Raw genomic sequence first — 20667 nt, forward strand, 5'->3', positions numbered from 1 at the left:
CAATTTGCAACAAATAAGGCGATAGTTAATCATTAGTGAAAATGTCTTGATGCATGCTCAATCATCCAGGAAGAGAAATCCCAACAAGTTGATTCTGTTCATCTGGACGTCGTGTTTTCAGTGGGAGAAGTTTTCAGAGACTGAAGAAGTCACTTGGATGAGAGACAAAACATTTCTCCAACTGAAAACACGACGTCCAGATGAACAGAATCAACCTGTCAATTTTTTTATTTTTTTGTTGCATCCTTAAATCAGCTGATTTACAAAAGTAAATCATACCAGGTCACAAAGCTCAGATCATCTCAACCTGGATTGTTGAACACTGTTGTCGAATATTAAAACTCTTCACTACATACACTCATTCAGCACTATGAAAAATTGGGGAAAATGTTGCCTGATCTGATGAGTCTCAATGACTTCTGCAACATTTAGATGTTAGGGCCAGAATTTGGATCCATCCTACCTTGTATCAGTGATTCAGGATGTTTGTGGTTTAATGGTGTGGAGGATATTTTTCATACAATTTGGTCAACTGAGCATCATCTATACAGCCTACCCAACTACTGCTGCTGACCATGTCGACCCCTTTATGACTACACTGTACCCATCTTCTGTTGGCTACCTCCAGTAGGATATCATAATCTCACAAAGCTCAGATCATCTCAACCTGGTTTATTGAACAACACAGTGAGTTCCATTTACTCAAATGGCCTCCATAGTCATTCAATCCAGTAGCGCATCTTTCGACCTTTTCTGTCATTTTTCTAATTAATCAGTTATTACAGCTTTTACGAGTACCTTTTCCATGTCTTTATGTAGTACAAATGAGTAAATTATAAGCACTACCAGTAGCCACTTGCAGATAGGGCTAAATGTTTCACTACACGTGTCTCAACAGATAAGCCACAGATTAAATCTACAGATATGCTGTTCAAACTGTAGACCAAACATCATTTAATTTCACTCACCAGAGAGGAGAGATGTCATATGTGAACAAAATGGTACATAATTATTTCATTTAATGAAAATCGAGTTAATTCTAACTGCATGTGGATGTCTTTCTCAGTCGATGACTCCTATAATAACGACTACTGTTAAATGATGCAGAAATGACTTTTATTAGATGAATAGTAACTTTTACAAAATTCTGTAAAAATAAATCCACAATTATGAATACATAATTACCAGCGATTTATACCCTTAACTTTTAAATAAAGGCCAGTGAAACTGGTTGCATACTAAATTGAAAGTATATAAAAAAAAGATCATAAGCTTTGCAGTGAAGTACAACCAAAATAAATAAGCATACAGCTTTGGTTTGAATTCATACATCTTTCAAATAAGCAATGACTTGCCTCATCCTGTGTGTGCACACTACACAAAAAAAGAAGAAAACAGAAACCAACTGTGACGAGGCTTTTTATATATAAAGCAATATCTTAACAGTGCATTTCAGAAAAAAAGTTGCAGTTAATTTCCTGGAAAATATTCCTGAGCCATAGGCTGAGCAGAGACAGTTGGAACTGAGTACACGTTATTTTGTTCAGGCACGTTGATCGAAAGTGTTTCACTCAAATCTAAAAAAAAAAAAAAGACAGATAATTTAATAATTATTAAACCTTTCGAACCAGACAATGTTTCAAAGTATTGTTTTAGTGTATTTTTACAACATACAAACCTTCATTAGCGCATTTGTTGCCTTGTGATGGAGAGACGTCCTCCTCCTCATCTGGGCCTAAGTCCTCAATCAGGACCTGGCCTGGGGCCTCCTTACCTTGTGACTCTGTATAGAGGGTCTCCACTTGGGGAGGAGCTGAGGGAGGAGCAGGAGTTACAGCTGGAACAGAGTCTAGGGACTGAGCTGGGACTAAGACGGCATCTGGAGCAGGAGCTGAATCTTGGACGGGAACTGGAGCAGCAAAAGCCAGAGTCGAAGCAGGAGCAGAATTCTGCACAAACTCGAACACTGCTGCAGGAGCAGGAGCAGCAAGGATTGAAGCTGGTTGTGATTCCAGCCCAAACAGCGGAGGCAGAGAGCCGGTTATTTGGTCCTGAATGACCACAGCGGGTTCAGGTACCACCACGACTGCAGGAGTTTCCTGAAGTGCTTCAACTTCTTCCTGAACAGCAGACAGCTGCGGTGTGGGTTCAGTCTTCCTGGGCCTCCCTCTCTTCTTTGCACCACTCTTGTCCTCAGCTCTTGATCTTTTCCGTTGGCTCTCCACCCTGAGAGAGCACCGCAATTAACTTAAACAACAGTGGACATTGAAACAGGTCTTTGTGACAGTTTTGCAAAGCTAATAGTACAAAGTCCTTGACCCAGATCTGTGGCGTCAATAGAAAAAGCAGAGCAACCTTTGCTTTCCTCTTGCTCCATATTCAATATAAACCAGAGGAGTGATAAGCAGCCAGAGTGCTGATAGTGTTTTCAGCATGTACTGTACTGTACAGTGTTTCAACGCGGGCTACTAAACTTTTCTGGCTAGGACCACCACTTTCTTCTACTGCACTTAAGTGCTGAAATTTGTAGATTTCTCCAAGAGCATAGAGGTAAACATAGGCAGCAGCGCTAACACTGTCTGTGCTTTTACTACAAATTTACCCAAAAACCCACTGGTTAGTTTCCTTCTCTTCTGCTTCGGCCTTTCTCTTCCTGAGAAGGTCCCTGTCTCGCAATCGGCGACGGATCCCACCTTTGAAACAAAGAGCCGTGCACAGAAATCATTTTCATATGGTGCATTAGAAATTCAAAGACAAACTGCATGACTGGGTAATGTGCTTGACTCGTGACAATGTAGACTTTCTTCTCCTAGCTACACACTGGCAAACTTTGAAAACAGACAGATTTGTGATATTACCTAAATGTTGATCAAAGGTCTGTATCTGAGTTAACCAATAGGATTGCAGTGTATGCAAAGACATAACCAGCTCCTTCAGCATTTTGGTGTGGAAATGCTCGAGCAGCCAATTTCCAAAGTAGAGATTAATCTTTAAAGAAATCCTACCTTCCTCCTCATTTGGATTTTTATATTCCAACTCTTGTTTCTCTTGTTGCGACGTGTCCTCCATTCTGAGTCCTGCTATGAATGAATTCAACTCATTGAAGGCGGGCAAGCGCAAAAAAGACGACAGAATAACTTCTGACAGTTTTCTATTCCCACCCCTAGACAAATTATCTGGTTAACCATTACCACAGTGCAGGGAGAGTTCTTGCAACTTTGGTCTTATCATATTTGTAAAGCTGGAGGAGTTGGCACAAAACTGACAGACAGAGCGGGGAAGACAACAGCAGGTTGTGTGTGTGTGTGTGTGTGTGTGTGTGTGTGTGTGTGTGTGTGTGTGAGTGAGAGATAGGGTAACAAATATATATGTTGTACTAGAGCTCTTCAGCAGCTGATCTAAAGGCACTGCTGTAGCTTAACAAGAGCAAGACTTTTTTGGACAGTTTCTCAATTAGGGGTCCAATACATGTGAAGTTATTAAGTTTTGAATATGATATCAAGAAAAAACACAAAAGCTCAAAATATTTCTGTAGAAAATTCATAATATTAATCCACAAATCATAAGAAATATGCCTTTTTGGTAGGTAAACCACACTACGGACCAAACAAAATTCCTGTCTTCGTCCACAGTTGGGGCATATACCCATCTTATCGCTCAGATGGCAAGTTGCTCGGTTGGGTTGCGTTCGTAATCTTCTAACAACACATTGAGCCCTGATGTATGTGTGTGTGTGTGTGTGTGTGTGTGTGTGTGTGTGTGTGTGTGTGTGTGTGTGTGTGTGTGTGTGTGTGTGTGTGTTTGAGACACTCAGAGAGACAGAGAGGGAGAAAAGAGCTATCCAGTAGAGTAAATAACACTCAACTGCCAATTGCTCCCAGCACTGTGGAGGGAAATGTTGAAAGCTCTCTTTCTAAATGTACTGATTTCTGCATGAAGGTGCTCGTAATGCACTCACTTTTCAACGTCATATGAAGAGAATCTATACAGACATTCTGCACTGGTGGAAGCTATGAGTGCTAAGAAGTGAGTGAAAACATATATGTTTAAGTATTGGTTTTCACACACTCGAATTAAAATCACAAAACACAATCATCCAAACCTTCCAGCATAGTTCCAGCAGTTCAAAAGATCCCAAACTGCACATAGTTAGCTCCTCAGCTAATAAAACTCCAACTGACACATTAATAAACCCCCTCCAGCATTACTGTTACAGCCAAAAGCAGACAGGGCTGTCATTCACACACAGCCCCACTGTTGCACAATGAAATGTGAGGAATGTCAGTGTAGATATTACAGTGCCATCTTCTGGCATTGCTTCTCAACTACCAAACACTGATTTAAAAACAGTGTCTGTGTGTATATATACACTGTGCCTTTAACAAGCATGTGGCCAGAGTTAGGGTATTTGCATTGGTTCCCCTCAGCACACTATGCAAACACATCTTGCTAACATTTATACATTTGTTATATTTACTAGACTTAAAACAGGCTATAATTTGATATGCATTTATAGTATTAAAGCTTATTCACTGATTAATTTAGAATAAAACAGAAAAAACTACAACCATAGTAGATTTTCTACTTCAACGCTGGAGAGTGTCAGGAAGTAAAGAGGAGGGGTTGTGTGGGGTACCCTACCCGTCCATATGTGTATATACAATGCTCTCTTTAAGGCAAACCACATATAGCCCTACTTTTTAGCGGTTGGGGGTAGGAATGAGCCATTTAGTAGCCAAGAAACAACACAATTATTTTTTGTTTTATTACAATGTAAAAAAGTATCGAACATTCACAAGACCCAACACACACATATACATTTTTTAAACAGGCATACGTTATGATAGTTACCTCATAATTACACTGCTTGTCTGTTGACTATAAAGCAGTAATGCATTCGAGATTTCCTGTGACACTTTTAAATGAAGAATAACAAAGTTCACCATGTGACCTACTTTATCGCCGTTTAATTGCTTGGTTGCTTATTTGTTTTGCATACGCTACACGCGTCTGTTCGTGCACATGCTTCGCTGAATAAAACCGACTTCTCAAAGAAAAACCCCGCCGTCTTCACTGAACGACACAGTACAGTAATTTCCTTGCACAAAATAAATTGCACCATAGCACCGTTTCGGGGCAGCGTCATGTTTTGTGACTGCAATGCCTTTTTTTTTTTTAGAGGCGATGGGCGTTTCTGGACGCAGATGGCGCTGTTGAGCATATATTTTGTTTCAGTCCCGTTTCCCTCCATGGTTTCCCCTCTCTCCGACTAACTTAGCGTTTGGCTCAGTTCATTATACAGTCCTATATTCTCCCTCCATTAGGGCATCTCTGCCTTTGGACTGAAGATCCCAGCAAAACCCCGAGGAGAAAAGTTTAACTTTCATAGGGCAAAATGGACATGAAAAAGAGGATCCACTTGGAGCTAAGAAACAGGACACCGTCTGATGTGAGTCGTGCTTTTTTTTAAAACCAACCCTTAGTTTTCAGGCTAGCCCCTGCTAGCCTAGCTTGCTACTTTTTTTGCTTTGCGAGTGACCCTGTGTGGCTAACGTAATGGTGACCACATGGGCTTTAGATTGTGTTTCTCATTTATAACGGGGCAGAAAACAGTCGCATAACAAGCCAGAGCCTTTATGCTGGTTAGGATTGGGCGTATAGGGGCAACGAGACGAGAAAAGCTATATTCAGTCGTTACTTTGAAACGGCGATTCCCCCCAGCTTGCTGGCATTATTGCAGTGCTTTAACCGTTTCGCAGCCTCCCTGGTCAATGGTGCACACACACGATTCAGCTCCACTCCACCGTTGTAGCACAATTAGTAAACTTCTTTTTGCGCCTATATGAGGAGAAAGCAGTTTACTGTGCTGCGTTCGGCATTCACAGAGCGGTATATTTTATACAGACCTTGGAAGCCATGTTTGCTGCTAGCATAACTGCTTAAAAAAAACGAGGAGCTTTTTTGTGTAATAATTGCAAAATTACTTTAAACTCTGGTGCTGAACAACAAACGAGTTTTGTAAACGTTAAACGGGCCGTCGCAGATCACGAGTCGTATTGTTCACATTTCTGTGGAGTATACGTCTACATCAAACGGCCACAAAGATTCAGGCAGCGACAACAAAAAACACTTGGTTCACGAGTCATCCGTACCTTAAACCGCTAATGGTGAAAATACACCGCAACTCCAAAACCTTAGAGCCGGGAGACACTCAACAAACAGCCAACCGCTGCTGTTGGTGCTGATTTGTTTAAAGACACGTTGCAATCTGTAAGTTTTTAAAGGGAGTGTACATCCATTAATTCCCTCATTAATTCTTCTCTAGTTGTGCACCAAGCTATAGTATCACTTATCATCCGTGCATCGTCTTAAAGACGACGACGATGAAGATTCGCATGCTTATTGAATGAAGCCTGATGGTCCGGGGTTTCAGAACCATTCAGACTACCAGCCAGCTAACTTGGTATTAGGTTCCCGCCATATTACCCCCTTCTCGCTACCGGTCAAAGACAACAAAATCTATCCAGTTGTAAAGTAAAAACACCAAACACGACTACAATGTGCTCCAGTAATCGTTACTATTGTTAAACTTGGCGCTTGCTACCACACAGATGCATGTGTTGGCCAGCGGCTTCATTGACCGAGCCAGGCTGCTCGAATGACACGGAGATCCGGCGCACCGCGCTTCATGCGTGGGCAGCCAAAAGCTCCCCGCTCGGCGTTCCCCCTCGTATCATGCACGAAATAAAATCAATTTAACACCGAAAAACCACTTTCGGTTATATGTAAATAACGCTTATTGCTCATTCTTAATAGCACTTTCCGCCATTGAAGCGTTCGGAGGACTGCATACTGTAGCTCAGGAATCGCCATGTTGTCATTCTGTCGTCTTTGAAGCTCTGGGAGAAAGGAACTGTCTCCATCTTTGTTTTTTACTAAATTTCCGTTCTCAATATATTTCCTTCGCCACTTCGACCTGAAAGCGATGCTGTACCCTCTAACAAACTGCCAATATCGGTCGTTTGCTCGACGACAAGGAATATTCCACTTCCCCCATGAAAGCTGGTTTAACGAAAGAAAAAAAGAATCTCTTTACTAAGGGTGTATTCGCAATCCTTTCCGTTGCTGTTGGGTTGGCTAATGGCGGGCAGACAGACCTCTCTAGCTGCTCCTCTACGGCACGGCAGCGTTTAAAAGGGGCAATGGCTAGCCTGTAGCGAGCTAGCTCACAAAATCATTGCATTTGTCATTAGTGACTGCATCAGCAGGCCATGGGAAGCCGCTGCTTTGCTCTTCCTCGTTTCAAAGAAATCAATAGACGACCTGTAGCGGTCGGTTAAACGAAGCACACAGTGATAGCAAAGTGTTTTTAGATAGAGACTGAGTATCCATTTTGGTGTTTTTAATCGAGAAACGGCTGTCTTTGACGCTTGACAAGAACTTTTTTGGTAACGTTTAACAATGACTTGCGCAACCAGTGTGAGCTTTAACGGAGTCAAAGTAACTCCGCCTTCAGAGTTGTTTTTTCTAATATTTTAAGCAACTATAAAACGCCTGTAATCATTTTACACAAAGTGAAGGGCCATTTTACAAACACCACCACCCACTGATTATTAATACGTTAGGGTTGCTCTGTTCCCCGAACGCCTTTCTTAATGATTTTGTTTGGAAAAAATTAATAATATTTGCAAAATGTATTTTGGAATATTTAACATTTGGTCTGTTTTAAAATACACTTAAGTTCTAAAAGTTTTGCAAGTAGTTGTAGTACTTGCAAATGCATTAAAAAGTACAGGTGATTTTAAAAGAATACTATTTGTTTGTTTTTTCAATCTCAGGTACGAGAACTTGTCCTGGACAATTGTCGATCAGTTGAAGGAAAAATCGAAGGTCTCACAGCTGAATTTGTCAACCTGGAGTTCCTCAGTTTGATAAACGTCGGCTTAATCTCAGTCTCTAATCTGCCCAAACTAGGAAAACTGAAAAAGGTAAGCGGGAGTGATTATTCATTCTCATATATTCATGACAAAAAAGAAAGGAGGGGGGGAAATAAAATGTGCAAAGAACCATCTGGACTAATCTCTCTTTTTACTGTCATTCATTCAGCTGGAGTTCAGCGACAACAGGATCAGCGGCGGGCTTGATGTTTTAGCAGAAAAACTACCCAACCTCACACATCTAAACCTGAGTGGCAACAAATTGAAAGACATCAGCACATTGGAACCATTGGTATGTGTTCACATGTGTTTTGGGGGTCATTTACATGCTACACACTTCACAAATAGTAAACCAGCTAATGCAGTGTTCATCATAATCATTTTGGGAAGTGAGGTTTCAGCAGCTTTGTTTTGATTACTCCACTCATAGCCAAAGGTATTTTAAGGGATAACCCATTCAGTAATTAATGGTCTCGCAAACTTCAGACAGACGGATCTCTGTCGTCTCACATTATCTCATTGTCACATGTAAACTGGAGCCTAGTACCATTACTACCACATTTCAGCGACAGTCTCATCACAGCATTTCTCTTCTCTTCTTGCCAACAGAAAAAGCTGGACAACCTGAAGAGTTTGGACCTGTTCAACTGTGAAGTGACAAACCTGAACGACTACAGAGAGAGCGTGTTCAAGCTGCTGCCCCAGCTCACCTACCTGGATGGTTATGACATGGAGGACAGGGAAGCCTCAGACTCTGATGGAGAGGTGGATGGAGACGGTGTAGACGATGATGAAGATGAAGGTATGAAGTTGTGCTTTGCTGTAGTAAAAATAAGAGCAGGTATTTTTTTTGGTTGTCAAATCCAACGAACAGACCATAAATGAGGTTTTACCTCTGTGTTGGAACGTCCCATTGTTGTTCAAGAACAATTAAAGACTCCTCGATCATTCATGCCATTGCTCTGGTGACATGTTCGCTCATTATGAAAAATGCGTGCACCGCAGTAGCTTATTTAGAAACGGCTCCACGGCTGAGTAACGGCAATCGCTCTCTCATTTCTGTAAAGTGAAAATGTGAAAGCGATCGTCGCGATTAGCCTCCGCGCGCTCTCACTTTGCGGTCGACTGATTGTTCCTTTTCACTTTTGTGTCGCAGAAGGAGAGGAGGAAGAAGACGAGGACGGAGAGGAGGAGGACTTCGATGAGGAAGAGGACGATGAGGAGGACGAAGAGGAGGTAGAAGGAGAGGAGGATGACGAGGAAGGCAGTGGTGAAGATGAGGTGAAAAGTGAAACGAGCTTGGTGGAGCTGTCGTTAAAGCGGGTTGATGCACGGTCTCATTTTTTTTAACGTGTAAAATGTTGTTCACATAGGAGGAAGACTTTGGTCAGGATGGAGAAGTAGATGAAGAGGATGAAGACGAGGATGAAGATGAAGATGGTATGTAACTTCTTAAAGTAAATTTACTCACAATTTTGGCTCAAACATCACTACAAGAGTCAGTCGAAGTCTCTCGATATGTCTGCACAACTCAAGACTGAGACTTAATTCAGGGGTGAGACAACTTGTTGTTTTTCTTTGTTCTGTAAGATGGAAATAAAATAGACTTATGTCTTGGAAAAGTGCATAAAACAATGGAAAATTATTAACTTATAGATCATACCCAACTGTTAGAAAGCATTAAAAACATCAGAAATGTTCCAAAAATGTCAATCAATTTTGAAACAAAGAATTGAAAAACACTTGAAACATATTTACATGCATGACTTGACTTGAGTTGTCAAGTGATACAACACCAGCTGTTACACCATGTAGGGCAGTCCCCAAAGTTCTTCACGACTCCGTCAGCAATGTGGGAACCCTTCACCTGGTACACAGAAAATAGATCTATCTTGTCTTCTTGATGTTGCATCTGTTTAGAGATTACTGCTTTAGTGATCACCTGTTACTGACATTTATCTTTATAACTAAAATAACAGTAGTGCTCAGTCAATCCCAAATAACATGTGATGTGAGAATGTTAGTCACTTAACTAAGAACAAAATCTTGCACGAGGGCGTGACTGAAGATGCATTTCTTCCGCTTTATTTTGTGCTCGTAATCACGCATCGTTATAACATGTAGGGACAGCAATGTGATAGCGACCATTATTAAGCGACTCCCACAGAGTGTGATAAATGCAGAGATTGAATCTGTTTAAAATGGGTGGAGGATTACTGTATTCATGCTTGCAGATGCAAGAATTTGTGTAGTTTTGGCTCCTTGTCACAACAGTTTTCTTCTTTACCTTCAGAAGCAGAAACCGGCAAAGGCGAGAAGAGAAAGCGAGACCCAGAGGATGAGGACGACGAGGACGATGACGAGGACGACGACTAAGAGCTAAAGTTGAAAACGAGAGCCTACCGAGTTACCCCTCCTCTCCCCCACAAACCCGAACGTCCACCCTCCTACAACTCACACCGCCTTTGTAATCCACGTCAACCCCCCTCCCCAGCGCTGAGCTCTTTTTATGGGGCTAGACTGTACCGAATGGGTGGGCCGAGTGGAGCTGCCCCCCACCCCCTCTTTTTTTTTTTTTTTTTTTTCTCCCCCTGCCCCCCATGGAACTGAGAGCCACCCAACACCCTCCACCTCACCCCACTCACGGCCCCCGAGGTTCTCAGGCAGCCCACCACTCAGCATTCCACAATTTCACTGTCGATCCCTCTTTATGTATTCCCGTGTGAGGACTTTGGGACTGGTATCTAGTTTTGGGTCTGTGCTTTTAATATTTTGTTGGATGAATAATTTTTGTTGTTGGGTTTATTATTTCTCTTTTGTCTTTTAATTTTTTTTTTCTCCGTTCCTTATTTTTCCCAATAAAATTATTGCTATAGCAGCTGTGCAACCAGCGAGCCATGATTTTTAGTGTGGCTGCCTGTTGCACACATCAAGGTTGTAGCTACATTTTTACTTTCTGTATGACAAAAAAACAACTTTGTAAATAAAATGTTAACATTTTGTGCTTTTCTTTCTTCATGCTCCTCTGTCCCCAAATTATTTCAAGAGGATGGAAGGATAACTCTTCTCAGCACTGGGTAGTACTGGGTTTGACCCCATTTTGCCATCAGAACTGCATTAATTTTTTGCAACACAGATTCAACAAGATGCTAGAAACATTCCTCAAAGATTTTGGTCAATATTGACATGATGGCATACAGTTGCTGTACCAAAATAACTCTGGCACTATTGTTTCACTGAATCACTGAAACAATACAGGATAAATTTATGCTTTCATCGTTGTTTATGACAAATCCTGACCCTACTTCTTTTATCCAATTTTGGTGAGGCTGTGGGAACTGCAGCCTCTGTTTCCTGTTTTTAGCTGACAGGAATGGTCTTCTGCTGTTGAAGCCCAAAGAGATGCTCTTCTGCATACCTTAGTTATAACAAGTGGCCAATAAAGTTATGGTTGCCTTTGTTACCCAGAGACCTCAGTTTCCTGTTAGCTGACAGGAGTGGGGCAGAATGTGGTCTTCTGCAGATATAGCCCATCTGCTTTAAGGTTCAAGAGACGTTCTTCTGCATATCTTGATTGTAACGAGTTTGTATTTGCCTTCCTTTCAGCTCATAACATTTCCTGACCGCTGTGTAATTCCTAGAGATGGTTGTGTGGGGAAAACCCAGTAGATCAACATTATCTGAAATACTCAGCCTAGCCTGTCTGACACCAACAACCTTGATGCATTCAGTGTCACTTAAATCACCTCTCTTCGTTGTTCTGATCCTCCATTTGATTTTCAGCAGATCATCTTGATCACATCTAAATGCGCTGGGTTGCTGCCATGTAATTGGTTCATTAGATATTTATGTTGCTGAGCAGCTGAACAGTTGTACCTAACAATGTGGCCAGTGAGTTTAAAACATTATAATGACCAGTAGTGACGTAAGTGGACAAAATGCACCCAAAGTCTTTCACATAAAATTCCTTTTGCCCAGACACAACAGGAAATACCAAATGCAGCAGATTTAAAAGCCAAATCTAAAAAAAAAAAAATTGCCACCTGTTAATTTTGTTTTTCCTTTCTTTTCTTTATGTAATCTGCTATGCAGCAATATCATGGGGAAAAAAATCAACTGGCAAATTCAGAATGCTGAAGCCTCACTTTGGCTTTGGCTGAACTTAAGAATACATTCCTACACAGAACAATTGCTTCTTTTTGTCACAGGACAAAGGCACTGTTTCACAGCCGATACGAACAGGAGAAACACTTACTGTATAACAATGCATATATACAATTTGGTGTCTGTAAAATAAGGACAGAAAAAAGCCTTTCAGCCAAAGTTAATTTTGGGGGCTCAGAAATCTGAGTTCGACTATTGAAATGGGGACCAAAGTTGGTTTGTGTTTTTTGTCTTTTCCAGCATAAAATTGACTCTTGGTGTATCTGTCTGTGCACTGCAGCTCACTGGGAAATGAAACAGAGAAAATTCAGTTCTAAAACACTGACTTTAGAAAATACCCATTTTGACTTATTCAGCATCATATTTGGTTCAACTGCACTTTGCCAGATGAGGTCTGTGAATTTTGTCTCCGATCATTCACACTGGAATCATGTTGAGAGGGGGCATTTAGCAGCGCCTTTAAATGCACACATGGGTGCTTAAGTATTGTATTAATATAGATAAGAAAAAAAAGGTTCCTGCCCCTCACAAGCTTGTAGTTTATAGTTCGTTCTGTAACTAAGTGCAGTCATTTTTCACTTTACAGAAACAGCAAAGCAACCTCAGGACAGAGCCCACTGCTCTGTAACACCTTTATTCTTAATAATAAGACCAGAAATGACAACAAAACTGCATTACTGAATTGTGGAGAGACGATAATCTCTTTTAAAGAGTTTATGGCTGCTGATCTACTCCAGGCTGCCCTTATAAAAAAAAAAAAACACTACCCAGACAATCGTGTACAGATGGAAAATGTTTGTTTCCATGTGCTGCACTCTCAGACTCTCAAGTAATTTGTAGTCAACCGAGGAAGCGGTGCTGTTTTTGTACAAAAAAAGAAGAAATATTCACATTTTTGTTCATGTTTGATTGACATGTTTTATATTTCACTTATGTTCTGCTCTAATAGAGAATGTCAACAGTCAGAGATAATTTGATTACCCTGGAAAATTTAAGAATTTTTAAAAATACATAAAATTTTTACTAAATACATTTTAAAGACACAAAATAACTGCATTAAAATCTGTGGAAGTCTGACGCAGTGAGGCTCGTACAAAGTCGGCAACAACCAATAAATGACATAGTTTATTAAATCAGACAGCAAATGCTACAAGTGAGCTACATTATTGCTCCGGCGTAATGTAAGAGACTGTCAGTGTGCATGCTTTAATGCCGAGAGGTCTCGGGCAGGGATTGATATTGCTTCATTTCAGCTTGTCGAGTTGTTTCTCTCCCCTCTGAGGACTCAGTGTACGCCACATTCATAACAGAGCAACAGAACGATCATCATCTGCAGAGTTTTACTATCACAATTTTCAGCAAGAGCAATAATAGTCATCACGGTACCACAACAATGTGATGATAACTTGGAGGAAATGGCAAGAAAAAACACTTATGGAGAAACAACAGTCCCTTTCCCCTCCCTCCTTATTGTTAATTATTCATACTAATGTATGATGTGCGTATATTGAAATTATATTCTACGCGAGTGAGCCATTGAGGGTAAGACAAAGGCAAAGGGTATCAGAGCTGGCAGCGAGTTTCCGATTTTGATGGCCCAGTGACTTCACACGGTATGAAATCAGATTAAACTAGATGCCATTTCTCCACCAATTAAAGCATTGGATTGTTAGTTTTGTAATTAGAAGCTGGAGAGAAATTTTAAATGTAAGGAGTGGGACTTTTGTTCTACTACTACTACACTACTGTCTTTTTGGTAAACCTCTACAGATTAAGATAAACACAGCCCTGTGTGAAAAGTTATTTGTACACTTGTCAGATACTTTATTGGGTACACCTTGCTAGTACCAAGTAGTACTTATGTAAAACATTAATTCTTTGTGGCATAGACTCAGCAAGAGCCTGGAAACATTCCTCACAGATTTTGGTTCATTTCTACATGACAGCCTTACATAGTTGGAGGCTTGTTATCCCTCAGAGCTGGAAGAGCCATCAGATGACAGCTACTATGTAGTTATAAATGAGGATGATATGGTCAGTAGCAATACTTGGTGTTTTAACTAGTGCTCAGTTGGCACAAGAGGGAGCCAAGTTTGGCAAGAAGATATCCCGCACACCACTGCACACTACCAGCAGCACGTACTGCCGATAGGCTACAAAGGTAAGATAGAACTGTGCTTTGTTTATATTCTGTTTATGCCAAATTCTGACCCTACCATCCAAATGTTGCAGCAGAAATTGAGGCTCATCAAACCTTTTCCAAATTTCTGTGGTCAAATTTAGATGAGCCTGTGTGAACTGTAGCCTAAGTTTTCCCATTCTCTGATGGCACCTGGTGTGGTCTTCTGCTGCTGTAGACCAGATAGGTGCTCTTCTGCAGATTTTGGTTATAACGTAACATAAAGTGATTATTTGAGTTTGAGTTCTCTTCTGACCTCTGCCATTAACAAGGCATTTTCTCCCAGAGGACTACTGCTCACTGGGTATTTTCTCCTTTTCAGACCAATCTCTGTAAAACTTAGAGATGGTTTTTGGGGAAAATCCCAGCAGATCGCCAGTTTCTGAAATACTCAGCCCAGCACGTCTGGCACCAACAACAATGACATGTTCAGCATTACTTAAATGACCTCATTCTGATTCTGTTTGAACTTGTCTATGTGATTAACCAATTAGATATTGGTGTTAATATACAGTTAGAAGGATGTAATTAAAGTCCTGGTAAGTATCTAATCCAATATCTAATTGGTAATTAAACAACCATAACAATATAACCACTTGAGTTTGCCTTGAATGAGGCCTATTATGTTCTTTTCTACCTCCCTATTTTCAGTTTTGGACTTTACTACAGTAGCTTTGCATGATTCACAGTTCTAAATAATTGTTATACTCAGCTTTGGTGCAGTTCCTTCGCTCCCCTCAAGCCAACTTTCTTCTGGCTGCCCCTCAAAACCAAAAGGCTTTGAACAGCAGACGGGTGGAGTTGCTGTGTCCCTGAGATCACCATGTTAAGGACATCTTGCAGATCAAAGAGTAGAAATAAATTCAAACTTAGCATTTACAGATCTTTTGGCTCGCAGGGATCACATGGACACACACTGATCTCAATATTGGATCCTTTGGTTGTTTATTAGGAGTATCCACCACAGTGTGTATATATATATGATGGATTACCAGGTTCCAGTAAATGCAACATTACATTTTAGGTCCTCTTCTGCTTTTATTATACATCTTAATATATTCACTACCGCTCTTATGTGGATGAAACATATAAAGAGCTTCTTTGATAGTCTGGATGATTGAAATCCTGAACGGCGAAACATTTCCTTAGACTAAATGATACCACAGCTGGCGAAGCTCTATTAACATCCCAACTAAGGCACTTGGTCCTTTATCCACATATGTCCAAACAGTTGTTTAAAAATCTGGTGCAATTGCATTTAATCATTAGTTATTATTAATTTCTGGCTCTCTTCAACAGCGTCTTCTGTCCCGTCTTCCTCCCCTCGCTCCCTGAGCCTGGTTCTGCCAGAGGTTTCCTGATAAAATGGAGTTTTTCCTTCACACTGTTGCCAGGTGCTTGTTCATCCAGGGATCACCTGATTGTTGAGGTGTTCCTCTGTGTTATTGTAGGGTCTTTAACCTACCTTTTTTTTTTTTAGTTTGTTTAGCTCAACAGTATATTACAGATTTTTTAACTCTGTATTTTGCCTCACTACCAGTGTCATCCTCCCAAAAGCTTGCAACCCCCCAACGATGGACACTTTTAAATTAGCTCTAAAGATCTACCTCCTCTTCACTTGCTGTTATGTGTCTTGCCATGTGAGTTTAGTGTTTTTGAAACTGGGTTTTTGGAGCTCTTGAATGTAAATGCATTTGCCCAGAAAGCACTTTAGGTCAGTTGCAGTTGTTTTAAATATGCTATATAAATTAAATGAACATGCTGTGACTAGACAATAAGAAAATGGACAACTTTAGAGGTATTTTATCAGGGAAGAAAAAACATTTTCAACTGCAATTACATTAACCTAAAAAGAATAAATTTGCAATGTATTTGTATCAAAGTACTGGAAGAGCCTGTTGTGTTAATGAAAGGGTCCACCAGATTCAGCAGTAGGCAGGCAGTTTGCTGTTGAAGGTTCAGCAGCTATAAAAGGACTGCTAAAGAAACAGGCTGACTCAAAATGCCAGCTGCTGTTGCTATTTAACTGGTGATATTCAGCATTTCAGGCTGAGAATTTATTCAGACGGCATCGCAACTCAGCTGCTGAACGATGGGAATGTGTTGAGACTGGTCCTCTAGTGGAAGTTAAACATCGGTCAGGCATTGCTGCTACTGGACAAAAGTCAGCATGAGATGCAGCTTTGCTAGAACTGTCTGGCCAAAGGTCAAAGGGGTCGCGCACGCATTACAATTGCATTGATCTGTATGTGTGTGTGTGGTTTCTATGCTGCACCTGAAATGTGCCAAATCTAGAAGATCACTGTTGTGCTTGTGCCCGTGAGTGCGTCAGTACAGGCATGTGTGATCACTGGTGCTACATCTGACCATTTATCTTAGTATTTACCTTTAGACTGGCATTTATAGTGTTTTTCTAATCCCACAAACCACTCAAACCAGCTTCTCAAAGCAAACTAACATGCTTTGCTGCTGTGCTAATATCTGCAAGTGGCATCTACATCTATGTGTCCGTCAGGGTTTTTTTATTTTATTATTATTATTTAGGAAGGTATCTCTTTAATTAGCTGGGAAAAATACGAGTTAAAACCAGCTGCCTGAAATCTGAAAACAAATGTTCTGGTCTGACTGTACCATGGTGGTGGCAGAAGCCATGAGAACCACTCAGAAATTCCCTGATGGGAAAGAAAAACAAACAAAAAACACTTCTACAGTTTAGATTTTTATCAGCTGTTCAGCTAAAACAGTATATGCACACTGTGCAGTCACAAGCCTGCTGTTTTAAGGTTAAGCTTTTAAAAATAGATAGAAAATAAATTACAGAGTGCGTAAATCGGATGTGGACCAGGTTGTCTTTTTTCCCCTCATTTTCGTTTCAGAAGTGTTTTGTTTTTTAGCTGAAACAGTGTACTGGTATTTTATACCTATTCTAAAACGATAAGGCATTTTACGTTTTTAAACATTAAAACATGGTTAGTTTTGATAAACAGTCTTGGACTGCTGTGGACTTTAAACCATAACAAGAACCTCCGTGAGCAGCAGATGCAGGCTGCTTAGTCATCACAGCTCCGTAGATATTCAAAGTGAGCCCAAGAATTCACGCTTGTAAACAGCGGCGCACAAATCAATCCCCACTCATGGTCCACTTTAGGGACGCACAGATTGTGAAATTGTTGCTCAGAACAATAATTTGGCTGATGACAGGGTTCTTTGTTTGTTTGTTTGCTTTTTTGTTCGGATTTTATTTATACCAGCTTCTGAGGCAGGATAGCAGAGAAATCTTGTGCTGAGTGAACGCTCTCTGAACATTCGCCCAGCACAAAATGAATGTGACACAACACTGGTAAATGTCATCCTATTTGTCTTTAGGCCCACTGCAGTCTAGACAGCTTAGTTACAAACCTCACCTGCTGGAAATGTACAGACCTCTTATATCATATAACTTAACTCTGTGATACTGACACATTAATGTACATTTACTGGAAAAAAAAGAATCTGCAGGCATCTTTTTTGTATGTTTATAACATAGTGGGGCTTAACGACACAAAAAAGTTGGGATGCTGTGTAAAGTAAAGACAGAATGTAATGATTTATAAATCTAATAACCATTTTAAGGAGAAAATAAAATTAGGGCCATTCTGTATTTAATGGCAGCAATGTGTCTTAAAAGGAGAGCAACAAAAGGAAGAAAGCTAAAAAGCACCAGCTGCAGGAAGACTGCAGCTAATCAGGTTAATTGGCAACAGGTGAGTGACGTGGCTGGGCGCAAAAAGAGGAAGACTTTGAAGATCTCATCATCGACAGCGATTGCACGAATCTGGAGAAATCTCTGTGCGCAAGGCCCAAAAATCAATATTCAGACAGCACTGCATTAAAAACAGATGAGCTCAGGAACACTTCACAGTGATTTCCATCCATAAATGCAGGTTAAAGCTCTACCACGCAGAAAAGAAGCTATATGTATTTAAATGTGAACATCAATGTTGAAAGGTATATTCAGGTTCTAGATTAACACGTGCTCTCCTCAAGATGAGGCTTTTCTTTCAGCTAATCCCTTGTACACTTCAACACGAAAATGCAAAATTGCACATTCCATTTATAACAAAAGCATGGCTTCATAACAGAAGAGTGTGGGAATGGCTGAACTGCAGTCCAGACCTTTGACCAGTATGTGTCTCATCATGAAACAAAAACAACACAGCAGATCCAGGAGTGTTGAGCAGCTGGAAGCCTCGATCGGACCTTCAGTCGCACAAAACTCCAGCAGCTGGTCTCGTCTGTTCCCAGATGTTTACAGGCTGCTGTTAAAAGAATCAGGGATGCTACACAGTAGTAAACAGAACCATTTCCCAACTTTATGAGTCATGCTGCTGCCATCAAATTCAAAATGACCATTTGATTTTCTCAAAGTCTGAGATCTGCAAACCATTGCATTCTGTTCTTACTTATATTTTACACAGCATCACTGCTTTTCTGGAATTGGGTTTCATCCATCCATCCATCCATCCATGGATGGAATCATGTTTGTTCATATTGAAATCAATAGATTACAAACATACACATAAAGACATCTGTAGCCTCTCAGTTTTTTTCAGTGTATATGCGTTCTCCACATTTCAAGCAGATAAGGTTTCTAAACTAAAATCAAGACACTTCATACAGGGGAAACATGCCTGGGGTTTTCCCTCTGTAGAGTCTTTACACTAAAAAATATAGAAAAATAAAGTCTTGAGATGACTGCTGTTGCGAATTATCTTTAAAAATTCAATTGAGTCAGAATTGAGTTTTGCAATAAAAGAGTCCTGCTTGTTGATTTAATATACCCAGAGAAAAGAAGAGGATAAATGACCTGGTTAAAACATCTGACTGTTGTCATATTAATGTTATTACAGCTTTATCAGAGCTGTGAGGTACATTTGTGTCCTTTTCAACAGTAGATACCATTTTGCCCTAAAACTGATCAGGTAAATGAAGTATGATCAGAAAGCAGTAGGAAAAAGCAAACAGGGTTTTGTCCTTTTTTTTTTTTTTTTTAACATTTTGCATGCTGTATTTGCCAAAATTACAACAGCAAGTTCAAGTATTTGATTAAATGGCATTTTCTCTGTCCTTATTTTAAAATAAATATAAAAGTCAAGATCCAAACTGCTACATGGCATCAGTTACTGAATTGGCTTACACGTTAACCGCAGCAAAACGGATCATTTCCACCAACTTTCCAGTCATTAAAAGAAATGATAGAAGAATTAAAAACAAATGCAGCTTAATGAGATGGCAGAACACAGCTGGGATCACGAAACAGTCATTCATTCATTTCGCTCTCATTCATGCACACATATCACATCTGTCTGCTGAACTTAAACACAGTCATTTCACTTACAGTAGTTTGAATGTTGGATGAAAAAGAAAACAAAAACAATCAACAGGCATAGAAAATAAACGCAGCGTTATCTCACAATCACACGGGATGTCTGGTGTCCGCCACAACTTTCAAGCAACGCACGCACAGCCACGTCATTCGGTCGACGCGGCACAAACATCCTTTTATCCGTCAACTTAAAAAAAAAAAAAAAGCGAAAAAATTTCAATGAGCTTGCATAGGGAAGCGTACAAAAGAAATGAGGCAAGGGGGCGGGGATGGTCAAAAGGTGCAGAGAGTTTTAAAAGTATGTACACGAGCAAAGAGATGTGCACCCTGTGTAGAGTCGACAAAACGACAAACTGAAGATAACAACCAAAAAAAAAAAGGAAAACAACATAAAATCGAGGCTTGACGGGCCCCTGTGCAGTGAGCGCGTGGGGCTCATTAGAGGAAAACCAGTGAGCCGGGGCCTTACGAAGACTGCGGCAGTTTTAAAAACGGGGTTAAGTAGGTTGGTACACCTGTGCGCGTCTACCCCCGTGAGGAGGTGAGGGTGACTCAGCAATTGGAGAAAGTCTTAAAGTGAGCTCTGACTCTGGGAGTTCTTGATGTTCTTAATCTCCAGCTCCAGCTGTTTGATGCGTACGTCCCTCTGGTTGAGGAGCTCCCTCAGCCGCCTGATTTCCTCCTGCTGCTTGTGGAACTTCAACCGCAGCTGTGGACAAACACACGCACGGGATAAGGAGTTAAACCACGGCTCTTGTGCCCACTGGAGACTCGGGGAACACGTCTGCCTCACTTTTAGGCTACAGGCTCAGTTAAACGTCTCTACTACAAACTGCTGCCGTCAAGGTAAAACAAGCCTCGAGTGGAGAAAAACAATAACTAGTGACACATTCACAGTAAGTGGGGTTTTAATGCTGCGGGCATGCAGTTTTCCACCTGTTTTTACCCCAGCTTTATAATCAAAGATGTAACAGAAACCTGCTGAATCTAAATTTTATCAGTGCATCGTATTTCAAGATGGT

General features: G+C 40.6%; 3 protein-coding genes across 10 annotated transcripts in view; 1 reads left to right on the forward strand and 2 right to left on the reverse strand.

Annotated features, from left to right (window-relative positions):
* Positions 1-1085: 1085 nt before the first annotated feature.
* On the reverse strand, positions 1086-5095 carry hemgn (hemogen). 3 transcript variants are annotated; one of them, XM_080881446.1, is made up of 5 exons: positions 4852-5095; positions 3006-3080; positions 2603-2693; positions 1679-2226; positions 1086-1577 (listed from the first exon to the last, which is right to left on the reverse strand). In XM_080881446.1, exons 2-5 carry the CDS (start codon positions 3067-3069, stop codon positions 1471-1473), a joined length of 810 nt encoding a protein of 269 aa, XP_080737572.1. In that variant the 5' UTR covers positions 3070-3080; positions 4852-5095; the 3' UTR covers positions 1086-1470. The 3 variants fall into 3 exon arrangements, with proteins under 3 accessions (XP_080737572.1, XP_080737573.1, XP_080737571.1); XM_080881447.1 differs by having other exon boundaries at positions 2615-2693; positions 3006-5095; XM_080881445.1 differs by having other exon boundaries at positions 3006-5095.
* A 158-nt stretch (positions 5096-5253) lies between these two features.
* On the forward strand, positions 5254-10937 carry anp32b (acidic (leucine-rich) nuclear phosphoprotein 32 family, member B). Its single transcript, XM_080881448.1, has 7 exons — positions 5254-5449; positions 7839-7988; positions 8107-8229; positions 8547-8739; positions 9094-9218; positions 9311-9377; positions 10231-10937. The coding sequence occupies exons 1-7, from the start codon at positions 5396-5398 to the stop codon at positions 10311-10313; spliced, it is 795 nt and encodes a 264-aa protein (XP_080737574.1). The 5' UTR covers positions 5254-5395; the 3' UTR covers positions 10314-10937.
* coro2aa (coronin 2Aa) overlaps positions 10685-20667 on the reverse strand; it is a 50481-nt gene continuing 40498 nt past the window's right edge. For all 6 annotated transcript variants that reach the window (XM_080881443.1, XM_080881441.1, XM_080881439.1 and 3 more), the window contains one exon: positions 10685-20354. In XM_080881443.1, coding sequence (XP_080737569.1) covers positions 20217-20354 — 138 coding nt within the window. In that variant the 3' untranslated portion in view covers positions 10685-20216. The remainder of the gene's footprint in view (positions 20355-20667) is intronic.

Source organism: Rhamphochromis sp. 'chilingali' (genome assembly GCF_963969265.1).
Source record: "Rhamphochromis sp. 'chilingali' genome assembly, chromosome: 4".
NCBI lineage: Eukaryota > Metazoa > Chordata > Actinopteri > Cichliformes > Cichlidae > Rhamphochromis > Rhamphochromis sp. 'chilingali'.

What these genes read in the sequence shown, in the direction of transcription:
- anp32b (XM_080881448.1), top strand. Translation starts at nt 5,396, where the DNA reads ATGGACATGAAAAAGAGGATCCACTTGGAGCTAAGAAACAGGACACCG. An exon ending in TCAGCACATTGGAACCATTG is followed by an intron (nt 8,230 to 8,546) that starts GTATGTGTTCAC and finishes TCTTGCCAACAG; the next exon opens with AAAAAGCTGGACAACCTGAA. An exon ending in AGACGATGATGAAGATGAAG is followed by an intron (nt 8,740 to 9,093) that starts GTATGAAGTTGT and finishes TTTGTGTCGCAG; the next exon opens with AAGGAGAGGAGGAAGAAGAC.
- hemgn (XM_080881446.1), bottom strand. Translation starts at nt 3,069, where the DNA reads ATGGAGGACACGTCGCAACAAGAGAAACAAGAGTTGGAATATAAAAAT. An exon ending in AAATCCAAATGAGGAGGAAG is followed by an intron (nt 2,694 to 3,005) that starts GTAGGATTTCTT and finishes TTTGTTTCAAAG; the next exon opens with GTGGGATCCGTCGCCGATTG. An exon ending in CAACAAATGCGCTAATGAAG is followed by an intron (nt 1,578 to 1,678) that starts GTTTGTATGTTG and finishes TTTTTTTTTTAG; the next exon opens with ATTTGAGTGAAACACTTTCG.